The sequence below is a fragment of the Protopterus annectens genome, chromosome 9.part0 (genome assembly GCF_019279795.1).
Source record: "Protopterus annectens isolate FY-2018-M chromosome 9.part0, PAN1.0, whole genome shotgun sequence".
NCBI lineage: Eukaryota > Metazoa > Chordata > Ceratodontiformes > Protopteridae > Protopterus > Protopterus annectens.
The window spans coordinates 738671793-738684857 of NC_056743.1; the positions used below are offsets into that span (position 1 = coordinate 738671793).

The window sequence follows — 13065 nt, forward strand, 5'->3', positions numbered from 1 at the left end:
GGCACAGGTTTGAATGTGAAAGTGGATATGGTGACATGTGGCTGTTGGGCAGGGTTAGGATTAGATGTTGGGGAACTCTTGTTTAGAGATGCTATAATATCTGAGAAATAAGAGTTGAATTGTATTGTGGTTACAAGTGATGAGCTACTGGGAGAGGGGTTTGGGTTGAATTTTTGGCTGGGATACAAGATTTCTTTAATGGCTGTCCAGAACTGAAAGTTATTATAATATAGTTTTTTGCCTTTATTCATTTGTTTTTTTTAGTATGTTTACAAAGCATTCTGAAGTTTTCAAGATATTGTGATGTTTTATGTTTTGCCATTCTTTCCATGCTTTTTCTCTTTCCTGATTAGGTATCCTACTCTTTTGGGATAGCATAATTGCATTATTTGGCTTTAGTCTTTTCCTTCTAGGAGGTGAAGGCTATTTAGGATCTTCAGGAAAGTTGTAATGAAGTCATTTACAGCTTCATCTAAAGGGAGGAATTTTAGGAAGTTCCAATTAATAGATGGCAGGGTAATAATGAACATATCTGGGTTACATTTTGAAAGGTTGTGTGTTGTTTTATAAACATGCTGTTGAAGTGGATGTATGAGATGTCTACTTGTTTAGACTGAGAGATGATCACTAAGGCTGTCAGACATTGTACCTGAGGTGGTGTATTTGCTAGGGTCTGATACTAGGATCCAGTCCAATAGGGAATTTGATGTCTCCTTATGTGTGGGGATATTAACTAGCTGTGTAAAACCAAATAAGTTCATGGTAGATGTAGGGGAGTTAAGAGTTTATGTCCAACCAAGTGATATTCACATCATCTAGTATTATTATTTCTTGTGCAGTTGTTATGACTATCTAATGTAGGAGGGATATAAAGAACAGTAATACATATTTGTTTGTACTTGTTTATAGTTGTTTAGTTTCAGGAAAATAATAAGAAGCTCTGCTGAATTGAATTTTGGTATTGTTTGTTATAAGGGGAGATATGGTGGAAGCTGAGAAATATTAAATACCACCACCTTTCCTCTTTATATTGTCATTACAGATGCTGCATTAGCTGGCAGGTGTAATTGCAGAGTCATTTCTGCTTGGTTTAAGCATGTTTCAGTTACAGTGAGAATATCAGGTTTATGTTGCTTAATCCAGGCATGTAGTTCAGCAACTTTAGTTCTTATGCACATAACATTTATGGCAACAAAGGTTAGATTGCTGGGGTTGGGGGTTGACTGTTTTAGGTTTAGACTAGTGTGTGGAAGAGAATTGTCTTGATGTTCATTGTGATAGTTGAAGCCAGGATTAGTGCGAATGTCCACCCTCAGGTCATACAATAACAGAGAGTAATCAAGTTTATAGCTAGTGCAAAGCAATTAACAGAGAGGTACAAAGCAGAACAGGTTTTCTTTCATTTCCTGAATGCAGAAACCTGGCAGCTAGGGAGACTTAGTAACTGGCATATACAATGTAATCTCTATCTGCTTTACTGAATGAACTACTGGAAATTTCAACAAGGTGTCTTTATTCCTCCCACAGGGAGGGTATCTGAGAGAAAGAGAGTCTCCTAGATCTGTTAGCTAAAGTGATTTTATCTGGGCTAATCTTTTATACTATGTTTTAGCATGGGGGAGGGAATTGCAGTGGGTATGAAACCGGTTTTGATGGAGTTCCCACACTTGCAGAGGGGAATTATTTGGAATTTCTTCCAGAGAGCGGGAACATAGGATTTCTGTATGGACGTGTTGATAATAGACTAAGCAACAGTCTTTATTATGAGAGGCACAGTTGCCAAATCCTGCATACACAACCCAGTAGTTGATACATTTCCTAACCTGTGGCTACTCTGAACCTAAACCTACCAGTAACCGCAACCTTGTTTCTAACCCTGCCTTTTTTTCTTGGAAGGTGGGTATTTTTTGTTATTAAACAAGAAACATCTTTATTAAATTATCACCTATGACATGGGCAATCATACATTTATATAAATTAAGACAAACATACTGACATAATTTTACTTGTAAAATTTCTAACCCTGCCTTTAACCTTGCGAATAGCTTTTGCTTCTCTGAGGTTTTAGGTTTTGTGTGAAACGGTCTGGTAAGAAGATTCAGATTTCAGAAGCTGAGCCTCACTTTATCAAAAAAGTGGTAAAGGCAATAGTTGTGTTTTTTTTTTTCATATGGTTACGTTAGTTCACCTTGTTATATGTGCTGTCAGTCTAAATTGCAGTACTTTTAATATTGTAAATACTGACTTTTCTTGTTTCAGGTTCTTTCCTTAAGAGAACAGCTGACAAGAAGGAAAATGGGTGTGGATGACAGCAGCAAAGATGGCGACCTACACAGCATGGTAAGGAAAAAATAGCAGAGCCATATCTCAAGTATGTTCTATGCTGGTGTGAAGCAATGGCTACATTCTTTGTGGCAAATATACTCACGTATGTCCTGCACAAGTGTAAGTAACAGGAGTGGAGATAAGTTAGACAAAATAAAGTGGATTATAATTAAATACCCAGTCAAAACCGGGTTGTTATGTGTTCGAGAAATAGATGGCAAGAAATTCAATTTGTGTGATGTTTGAGAGGTGAATTTTGAAATCCATATCAACAGCACATAACTTGAGTTACGACTAGAGAGAGAGAGAGACAGTCATAGTTCTTCGTAGTACATGGTACTTTATGTGGTCTCGTACTATAAAAACTGGAGAAAAAAAATACAAGTAGCGATAAGTGTTTTACAACTCTGAAAGCTTTACGTGCTTACAGATACTAAAAAGGGGGGAGGGGAATGCAAGTAGCAGTAAGTGTGTTACAGCTCTGAATATTTGTACTACTCTTACCCCTACTGCATGATGAGTGGCCACCACAGAAGAGCAACGGAACACTATCGAACCCTTAATTCAGACTTACAAAATAGAAAAGTCCGATTGAAGTATGAAGTGTTTAACATCTTTCTGAAGTTTTTCTGAGGTGGTCGTTAACTGCTACGAGTGCTTTAGCAGTCAGGGGTACTTAACAAAAGCTTGGTAAAACACCTTTCTGATAATAGAAAGGTGCTTGCCATGCCTGTTGTTACCCAGTTTCAGCAAATAATCACGACACCCGTTTATCTACATGTGATTTTTGATAGTGTATGGGCTAGAATGATATTGGTGCTGAGGACAGCTCAGCCTAAAAATGGGTTTTCAGAACGTTTAATTAATTAATTAATTAATTAATTAATTAATTAATTAATTAATGCAGTGCACGAATATTATGAAACTGATCAACTGCTGTTAGGGCAAGGTATGTAAGAGAGTGGCTCAGTCTTCAGTGCGTGTCAGCTGCTTTCCTTTATTGTCATCCATGTGCATAAATGCTGTGAAAGTGGAATACTGCATGAAAGGACTTCATATACATTTTTTATTGTATTATTCTGTTGTTGGTTTGCATGAAGGTTCATTTGGGGTATTAGGAGATTAGTGTTTACTTAAATGGTGTTATCCTTTGTCTGTCTGAGGTCTTTCAGTTGTCTGATACCCATGATAGACTAAAAGACCTGTTTGCTTATTTGAAGTCATTACTGTAAAAATAGCCCATGGATTAATTTCATCATTCCTTCCTTTCTTCATTCCTCATAGTGTAATGATATGTATTTAGAGAAAGAGTTTGCACAACACCTAATTTACAAGGAAAGAGGCTCATTACAGATTGTAGTTTGAGAATTTAACTCACCCAGAAAACAGTAGTTTTCCTATAACATGTAATTCAAAAGAAGCATATTATTTACTGGCACAGCATTGACTTAATTCTGTAATAGTAAAAGTCACCTTAAATATTCTGACTAATAATATGCACAGATACATTTGGAATTGACTGAAAGTGTGTTCATTCTGAAAAAAAAATCAAATTTTGAGTTATTGTATTCAAGGAAATGCGCCATGTGTATCTTTGATCATTTGGAAAGAAGAGAAATCACAAAATGAAAGACAAGCAAAAATTTGCAAGTGAAGAGACTGAATTTCACATCATGTGTGCTTCATTGTAAAGTCCTAAATATGCCAGTCATTGTAATAGTAATCATAACCAGACCAGCAGCCAAGCTAGATTTATCCATGATTTTTGTGGCAACTCAAGTTTCACTAGGAGGAGAAAAATCTAACGTCACTGCCAGTTAAGCAGTGATTACCTCCATAATATAAAGAACTTGTGCAGAAAAGATATTTCTTGCCTTTTTTAACCTTGTCCATTTTACAATAAAATGCATTCCTACAGACATCCTCTTGTGCTGAATTGATGAATTGGAGACATCTGCCCATTGTACTGTGCATGTGCACATTTAAGCACATGTTTATGCATACATAATGCTTTGGTAAAGTATGTGTGCCGCTGAAAGAATCGCCTTGAAGGTTTTTGTTCCCAAACGAGTGACCAAGATGGGCCACTTTGAAGTCCAGAAGTGCAGTACTGTTACATTTTTTAATTCTTTTGTTAAGTTATTGTTGGAATTATAATGAAATTAGCTCACTTATAGTTTTCAGCTTGGCTAAACAGATTTTTTGAAGAGATAATTACTGCTGCTAAAAAGACTACATTTAGCCAATCATGGAGGGCTTTTATAGGGTTATTTTTAGATGCAGTGTATAATTACATTTCTTCAATTCACATCTCTTGTGCTGCTGTAGAAGAAAAATAATGCACTTTATAAGCAGAATAAAGCACCTTAGTCTAACTTGCATAGATTTGTTGTACATTATTTTGCTTGAAGTGAATGAGATCAAAAGGTGCCGTATCCCAGTTTTGCTTGTAATATAATGATGCAGTACTTGCTGTTCTGTTAAATTATGGCAAGTCTTAGAATCGAGGCTTTTCCTTTTCACAGTCATTATGAAGACTCAGGAATCCTGCTTCCATCGCAGCAGTGCTGCTTTAAACTGATCTTTGGAAAAACAAAGGGTATATTGAATGCATAAAGTATTATTTTTAAGGAAAGGAAAGCTTAAATTTCATACACAAAAAGAGATACTTTGGGGACTAAATTCAGTATCATTTGGGATAGTAGTTATGTTTGTAACTGAAATACCAGAGTCTCTTTATATGCCATTTAATGGACTACATTTTTTTCTAATAGACTGTAGCAGATAAAAACATTTCTTAGTAGTTAATAATAATAATAATAATAATAAAATTACCTAGAATTAAAGAAATAATAAGTGAAAAGTTACAGGTAACTAGAAAGCAACATTAATTAAGTTGTCCTAGAGCTTGGGTGAATTTTTTCATGTCATGTGTAAGTTTAACATTTTACCTCTGTTTTGGATGGGCTGCTTACAACATTTGTTGAAGTTGTAACCTGTCAGGCTTCAAGGAAGAACTTCCCATTTCCTGTGTTCGGTACCTATATTAAAAGATCTGTGCATAATTTGGATTCTATACTATGAAATAAGCTGTGTATTTGTTGCTTCATTTCTCAAGTATGTAACTTTGCATGAGAATCTGCAAAAGAAAAAAAAATGACAGGTCAGTAACCATTTCTGTAGAGCTGCTGTGTAGAGGTTCCTCTATGATGCAAGATGCATTTTGAATACTTTCCTGCATCTGTTTGCCATATCATATAAATGCTGCAAAACCCACTGACGTATAAATGCACATACCAGATATATGCTTCTCAAAAGTGTTTCCTTTGTTGTTGTTCATGTGGAGAAGACTTAATAACATTCATTGTGACAGTAAATTGTGTAATCTTAATGACGTTTCTAGAACTTCTGTATACTATATGACATGCTGAAAGCTCATTGGAATTTAAAGAGATATATCCATATCTAACATCCCCCAGTTTTAATAAGAAAATGTATCTGTTAGTCAGCCTACGCTATTTGATACTGATCATTGTAAGGTAACCGTAACATTGTAGTAAGCACATCAGGAGCTGTTTACATCAAATATGAAATGTTCTGTATACTTCAGACTTGGGTTTAATAATGCAACTTATTAGCCCTTAGAATATTTTTTCAGTCTGCCAGTCTGTGAGCCATCAGTCCAGTGATAGTTGCACTGTCTTTCTTATCTGTTCTTCGCAAGATAGCTTTTTATTCTGTAGAAGTCCAGCTGTATTTTGTCAGTAAAAGTGCTCATTAAAATTATTTTCATTGACGTTTTGCCAAACAGCATTTGTTTCTTTAGCTGTTTCTTCCATGGAAGTAACACTGTCTGTGATTTCAGCATGTCTGCTTTCCGAGCCCCCTATGTTTGTACCAAGTCCACACCTAAGCTGTTCCTCAGGGGGTGCCATTCCACCTCTTGCTTCCTTGAAAAAACATTCCTGCAACATAAGATTTGAAACTTGTTGTAGAAAAGTTAATCCTGCCCTGTTTTAGCCTGTCAGTCCAGCTAGGATAAAGGTTTTTAGTGGGTAGGTCTGTTTTTGGTGGTCATCAGTTCTACCAGAAGGTTTTTAGAGCTCCATGCTCTAGGGCTGTAAACCTCTTTTGCAACATCAACAGAAAAGTTTGGAGGGACAGTTATGTCTCGCAGGGGGTGTTGCTGCTCTGGAAAAGACTCCCCATCCACATAAAATAAGTTCAGTTTAGCTCTATGGATGGGAAACAGAAAATTTACCCCAGGACTGCCTATTTGCTGTTAATGGACAGAGGTGGCTCCTAAATGCTTTATCCCATGTATTGGTCCCCTCAAATTATATACCATATGATCCCAGTTGTTCTCATTAGGGGTAATATATAATTAACTGTTAGATGAGTAAGGCCAATCTGTAACCAAATGGAATAGGTTATTTAGAGCACAAAAAGGGAAATTGGCTAGGCTTAAAATGGCCTGCAAGGGCAGCTAGCCTAGTACTTACCTATGAACCTATGTGCAAAGAAGCATGTACATTCTTTTTCAAGAATCTTTGTGTTAGGATTAACTCAACCTTCATGCTCAAAGTAGTCAAGGTAGGATATACAAGAGTAAATGAAAACCATTATCTGGGCTAATGAGAGAAATTAGACCAATTTTCTGCACTCATTCCAGCAATTTTAGAAGTCCTGACTTCTGTTTTCCTAATGGAGCAAGTTACTCTACAGAGTACAACTGGCTGCAGTCTCCAGTTTTCATGTAAGCTTCCCTTAAGATATACAAGGCCTTCCTTAAAGGTACTTTTTTACTCAGGCCACATATCAAGGACCCTACCCCTCCTTGGGATTTGACGATTCGTCTCCAAGCCTTAACTCATTCTACCTTTGAGTCCACAGCAAAGACTGATCTAAAATGTTTGTCCTGGAAAACTGTTTTTCTAGTCGCTATTATATCTGCTTAGAAGAGTTTCGGAACTTCAGGCTTTATCTTGCCAGCTACCTTATATCATTTTTCATAAAGACAGGGTTTTTCTTTACACCACTCCATCCTTTCTTCTGAAAGTAGCTTCTAAATTTGCCCTTAACCGGTCCACTAATTTATCATTATTCTTCCCCAAATTTTCCAATAAAGGGGGAATATATATGCTTCATTTATTGGATGTACACAGACAGCTGAGGCTTTATCTCCACAGAACAGAAGCTTTCAGGAAATCAGACCATTTTCAAAAGCTAAAGTGTGACAATCTATGTCTGAAGATACATTAGCATGATGGCTCACTGAATGTATTCCTTTTGTTTATAAATGCAAGGTTTTGCCTTTTCCAAGACCACCATGAGCTCATTCCACAAGGTCATTCTCCACTTCTTCCACCTTCTTATCCAGAACTTCTATAGATGACTTTTGTGCTGCTGCTACTTGATCCAGTGCTCATACCATCGTAGTTCATTATAAGTTGGACAGACGTTTTGGAACAGGGCAACGTTTGGTTCTGGCCTACTCCGAAATATCCTTCCATGAGTCTGCCCTGGGTGAATACTAGCTGGGGACTCTGTCTCAAAGGTTGAGAAATGGATGAAGAAGACATCAGATACAAAAGTTATGTACTCACCATAACGATGCATCTGTGTTGTCTGTTTTGGTCCTTCCTCAACCTATGGTCCCTCTTCTCCATTCCACTGGAAGAAGATATTGATATGGCCTCCTGGTATGACCTGGAGGTATTGCCCTTTTGGTATTTCTCTTACTTATCTCCAGATAACTTTCCAGTCATGTTTCTAGACATTTATAGATTTGTTTCCTTTCTATATGTTGATATCAAGGGACAAACTCAGTCTGAGGTAATGTGGGGCTTGGGAGAGGATTATGAGTAAGGGGAGGAGCTTGAGCTACAGATCCAAAGTCTTAGAAGTGGCCAAAGTCAGATCTGAAACCTAAAGGTTGAGGAAGGATGAAAACAGACAACACAGATGCATTGTTATGGTGAGTAAAAAACTTTTGCTTACCTCTTTCATTTGAAACTTTTACTGCAGCATCTGTTGCAGCATCAAATTTACTCTTGCATTATGACAGATTTTCAGCTGTTTATGCTTCTATGGCAAAAAATGTGCTTTTGCAGCAGTTTAGACTGTGAGCTGTGTGTGAGTGTTTGTGTATCTTTCTTTAGCATTGCCTCTTCAGCTTGGATGTTTAAATAATGAAGTCCACTTGCCTTGAAAATTGAACTAATTTGCTCAATCTTTTCAAGAAAGAGGTGGAATCTCCAGGATGCATGTCAAGATAAAGATGTGGGAACTGAAAGATACTGAATAATTTTGGGGTACTAACCTATAGCAACATGATATTATAGAGAAAAATAGCTGTTATTTATTTATTATTTACTTACCAGGAAAGTCCAGAAATAAGTCAGTACAGTACCCATTTTCAGTGGAGGCCTAAGGAAGAAAGATCCACAAAGTAACATTAGAAGTTTAATAACAATATCATATAGATAAAAAGTGCCCAATCCTGGTATGCACACTGGTGCCAGGACTGAAAAAATCCTCAAGACATGGAAACATTTCTGCAGTGGGGTTAGGCCAGATTCAAGGAGTGGATGGCCCCCATGTTGTAGATGGCAGTAGTGGTCCACAAAAACTTACAGGCCAAAACAGAGCCATAAATAAGACACAGTGGACTGTTGAGGATAAGAAAAGAAGCCCAGAATTTCCAGATAGAAGATATTCAAAAAGATTGAGAGAAATTAAAGGAAAGAAAAATACTTGCACAAGCAAAATTGTCTAAAGCTTCAAATGCATATTTGTGTTAATACAACGGATCCATGAAAAGCATTATATGCACCAAGAAACTGTGGGCTCTTTGGAAAAAGAAGTGGCTGAAGAAGTGAGAAAATATAAAGAATAAAACTTGGAGATTTTTGAAAAGTATAAAAAAAAATACAAAAAAATACAAAAAAAAACATAGACATGGGAAAGGAAGAGTGCGATGTGATATGGCACAATATTTATGCAAAGGAGGAAGCCAAACTAATCAATATGAAAAGGCAGCTCCAAAGATATTTGAAGAGAAATACAGGCAAAGGCACCCAGATATGGAAAGTTTTACAATACAAAAAAGTAAGATCACAAAAGAGGAATGCAGAACATAAGATTCGTAAAGCAGAAGTTAAAGAAATAGAAGCTGAAGTTGTGGAATACCTGAAAAGTGAAGGATTTAGTGTTGAAAGTTTAACACAGGTTATGTCACATCATGATGGAACAATGAGTCCCCAAAGTAAGAATAAACAAGTGGAGTGGAAGACATCTGAAGAAGAAATATGGACATGGTAAAGAAAAAGAGCTTTAATATGGTGCAATATTTGTGCAAAGGAGAAAGCAAAACTAATCAATACACAAAACAGCACCAAAGATATTTGAAGAGAAATGCAAGCAAAGGCATCCAAATATGAAACATTTCACAATGGGAAAGTAGAAAAGAGAATTAGTGGTGGAAAAGTTAAAGAAATAAAAACTGAAGTTATGGATTACCTGCAAAGTGAAGCATTTAGTGTAGAAAATCCAATTCTGGTAACATCTCAATATGGTGGAAAATTGAATCCCCAAATTAAGGAGAAACAGGTGGAATGGGAAGCATCTAATCCCTTGCCACATGAAGATACTCTGGAACCTTCATCAAGAAACCAGTACAAAAGTGCATTTGGAGTTGCACAGCAAGGGAAGGAACAGGGAACAGTGGCAACTCTGATGCAGTCAATGTTGTGGAGTGATAGCCCAATGAATTCCCATATGACAGAGCAATTGATGATGCAGGATGCAGCTGAAGAGAAAATGTCACTGGAAGATGTTCTGGAACTTTCTGAAGAATACCTACAGGAAACAGAGAAAAAAGAACATGCCATCTTCTGAGAAGAAATTTAGGTAAAGGAATAATTGCTTGATTTAATAGAGATGGATAGACATATTAAGATAAACAAGATCCAAAATGTTAGAAGTTAGATAAAACAAATGAACATAGTATTCAAGACTGTTAACAGAAATTCATGTGATATAACAGAAATTAATAGGATATATTACTGTGCAGCTAAATTAATAACAGATAAAGCCTTACCATGAAAACACAGAGCAATAAGGGAAAGGAAGGAAAAGGTGCCACCATGTAAGTATCGAATAGAAAAAACTATAAAGCAATTAAGACAAGAAGTGTCACTATTAAGAGTATAGAAGAGAGAACAGATCAACAAATGTACTTAGAAAGACAGGCATAATAAAACCAATGTGTAGTATCAGAACAGACCAGAATCTATATTCTAATGTTGCAAATAAACTTAAAATACCAGCACAGCCTGGAATACTTAAAAGATATGCAAATAAGTCTAAAGGAAAAGTACAAAATAAGCAATTAATTGATGACCCAAAAAAGGTTTTATAGAGAATTGGGGAAAAAAGCAAAAGGAACAGAAACCACCACCCAAAAAGAAGAAATGGACACATTTTGGAGAAATGTCTATGAAGACGCTATGGAATATAACATAGATGCTGAATGGATAGAGGAAGTAAAAGAAGCAGTTAACCCAGATGCAGTACCTAACTTCTGGCTAAAAGTATTAACATCTTTTCATGAAGATTTAGCCCTAAGTTGGAATTACTTATATGCCCATCCCAAACAGACACTAATTTGGTTAACAACCGGAAAAATGATACTCCTCTTTAACAGTGAGCATGCAAGCTATCCTAAAAACTATAGAACTTGCCTTCTGATGATGTATAAATTATATACTAAAACTGATGCAGACAGAGTTTATAGTCATTTAGAAGAAAACTCAAACGCAGCAATAAATTAGAAGGGTGACAAAAGAAAGTAATATGGAACAAAGTATCATTATTTGTTAACGTCATTATTTGTTAAAGTCATTGTAGAGAATTGTAAAACTGGGAAGAATTTAAGTATGGCATGGATAGATTACAAGCCTTTGACAATATTCCCCACTCTGGCATAATAGATAGTCTCTCAACTAGGCATCGATATATATGTTACCAGATGGGTATCAAACTGGCTCACTAATAGAACCCACGTAGTCAAAATAGGGGAAGCCACCTCAAGCAGTTAGACCCGTAACAAGCGGCTTACCCCAGTGTTCGGTCTTGGGGCCTCTGTTATTTGAGATATCCTTTTCTGAGGTGCAGGCCAAAACCAGTGAGCTATGGCTGACCAAGTTTGTAGATGACTGCAAGCTGGGTGATGTCATAAATTCCCCTAGTGATGTGGACATCCTCCAAGAGGGTCTCACTCAGATAAATGACTGATGCCAGAAACATAGCCTCAAGCTGAGTACCAAAAAATGCATTATCATCCTCTTTGGGGAGAGTGATGTCCCCCACAGATTATCACATCAATATCAATGTCCTAAGCACTCAGTTAGTTGTGAGGGATTTGGGCACCCAGGTTGATAGCAACCTGACCTTTGACCACCATGTTGCTTCCATGGTATGGAAGCCTTCTACATGGCCCACCTCATAAGTAAGGGTATCGCATCCAGGAGCAAGGAGGTCATAACATCCCTGTATTCTTCCCTTATAAGGCCCATTATTGAGTACAATGCACCTTTTGGCATGTACTTCGCAAAGCACATGCAGCAGCTGGAAAGACCACAGAGGTTTCTCACCAGAAGAATCCAGGGCCTCAAACATCTATCATACACAGATAGGCTAAAAGCCCTATCCCTGTACTCAGTTTCATACATACTCCTCAAAGGTGACCCCTATCTGGCATACAAGGCAATCATGGACCCCACCCTGATGGGACTGCTGTATATCCACAAGTCAAGCTTCACTCAAGTAACCTGCACGCATGGCCTCAGCCTGGTCTGTGACATCAACAGGACTTGTTGGTGGGACAGATTTGTGTCCCAGAGACTCCCTCATCTATGGAATAGACTCCCTCTCCACATCAAACAGAGTACCTCTTTACCCCTTTTTAAGCATAACCTGGATAACTGGATGGGAAATAGAAAATATACCCCTGGGATTCCACCCATGTCCCTGCTGGACAGGGGCATTGGGTGCTGATTTGTCTAAACATGGGCTAAACTATTGGCTAGGCTTATAAGGGCCAATAGCCTAGTAATCTCCTATGATCCTATGAAAAGTATTTAAAAGCATCCTGTATTCATGGATAAAGGCATGCTTATAGTTGTATAAGATACACCCTATGTTGATTGATTACATTACAGTGACCATGAAACAGTGGCAAACCACTTTGCAGCTAAGCCATGGTAAAGGGCAAATTATTATCCCAGGAATATCCCAAGGTGGCTCTTTGTCACTGCTGCTTATTTGTCTTCCCCTTAATCCATTAAGCTATCATGATCATGGTTACAGTTTGACTCCCAGAAAACAGTAAGGTGCAAAGACGTCTTATCTTTTTGTGGATGATGTAAAACTGTATAGATCATCAATTGAGGAACTAAAAGCACAAGTGCAAGTGATCAAAGCTTTCTCAGATGATATAAGCATATCATTTGGTCTTGATAAATATGCAAAATCAACATTTAAAGCAGGAAAGCTCCAGAACCAAGAAAATATCAGTCTAGGATATGAGTGTGATTGAGCAGGAGGGAGTATATAAATACTTGTCAGTTGATGAAGGATTGACAAAACATGAGCAGATGCAAGCAAACCTCATCAAGGAATATTTTAGAAGACTAAAACTAATACTAAAAACAGCCCTAACATCTAGGCTCAAAGTCC

General features: G+C 37.2%; 1 protein-coding gene across 1 annotated transcript in view; it reads left to right on the top strand.

Moving 5' to 3' along the window:
- Window positions 1-13065, top strand: part of PPFIA3 (PTPRF interacting protein alpha 3) — a 2479399-nt gene that overhangs the window by 1671919 nt on the left and 794415 nt on the right. The window contains exon 6 of the mRNA XM_044083361.1: window positions 2260-2340. Coding sequence (XP_043939296.1) covers window positions 2260-2340 — 81 coding nt within the window. The remainder of the gene's footprint in view (window positions 1-2259; window positions 2341-13065) is intronic.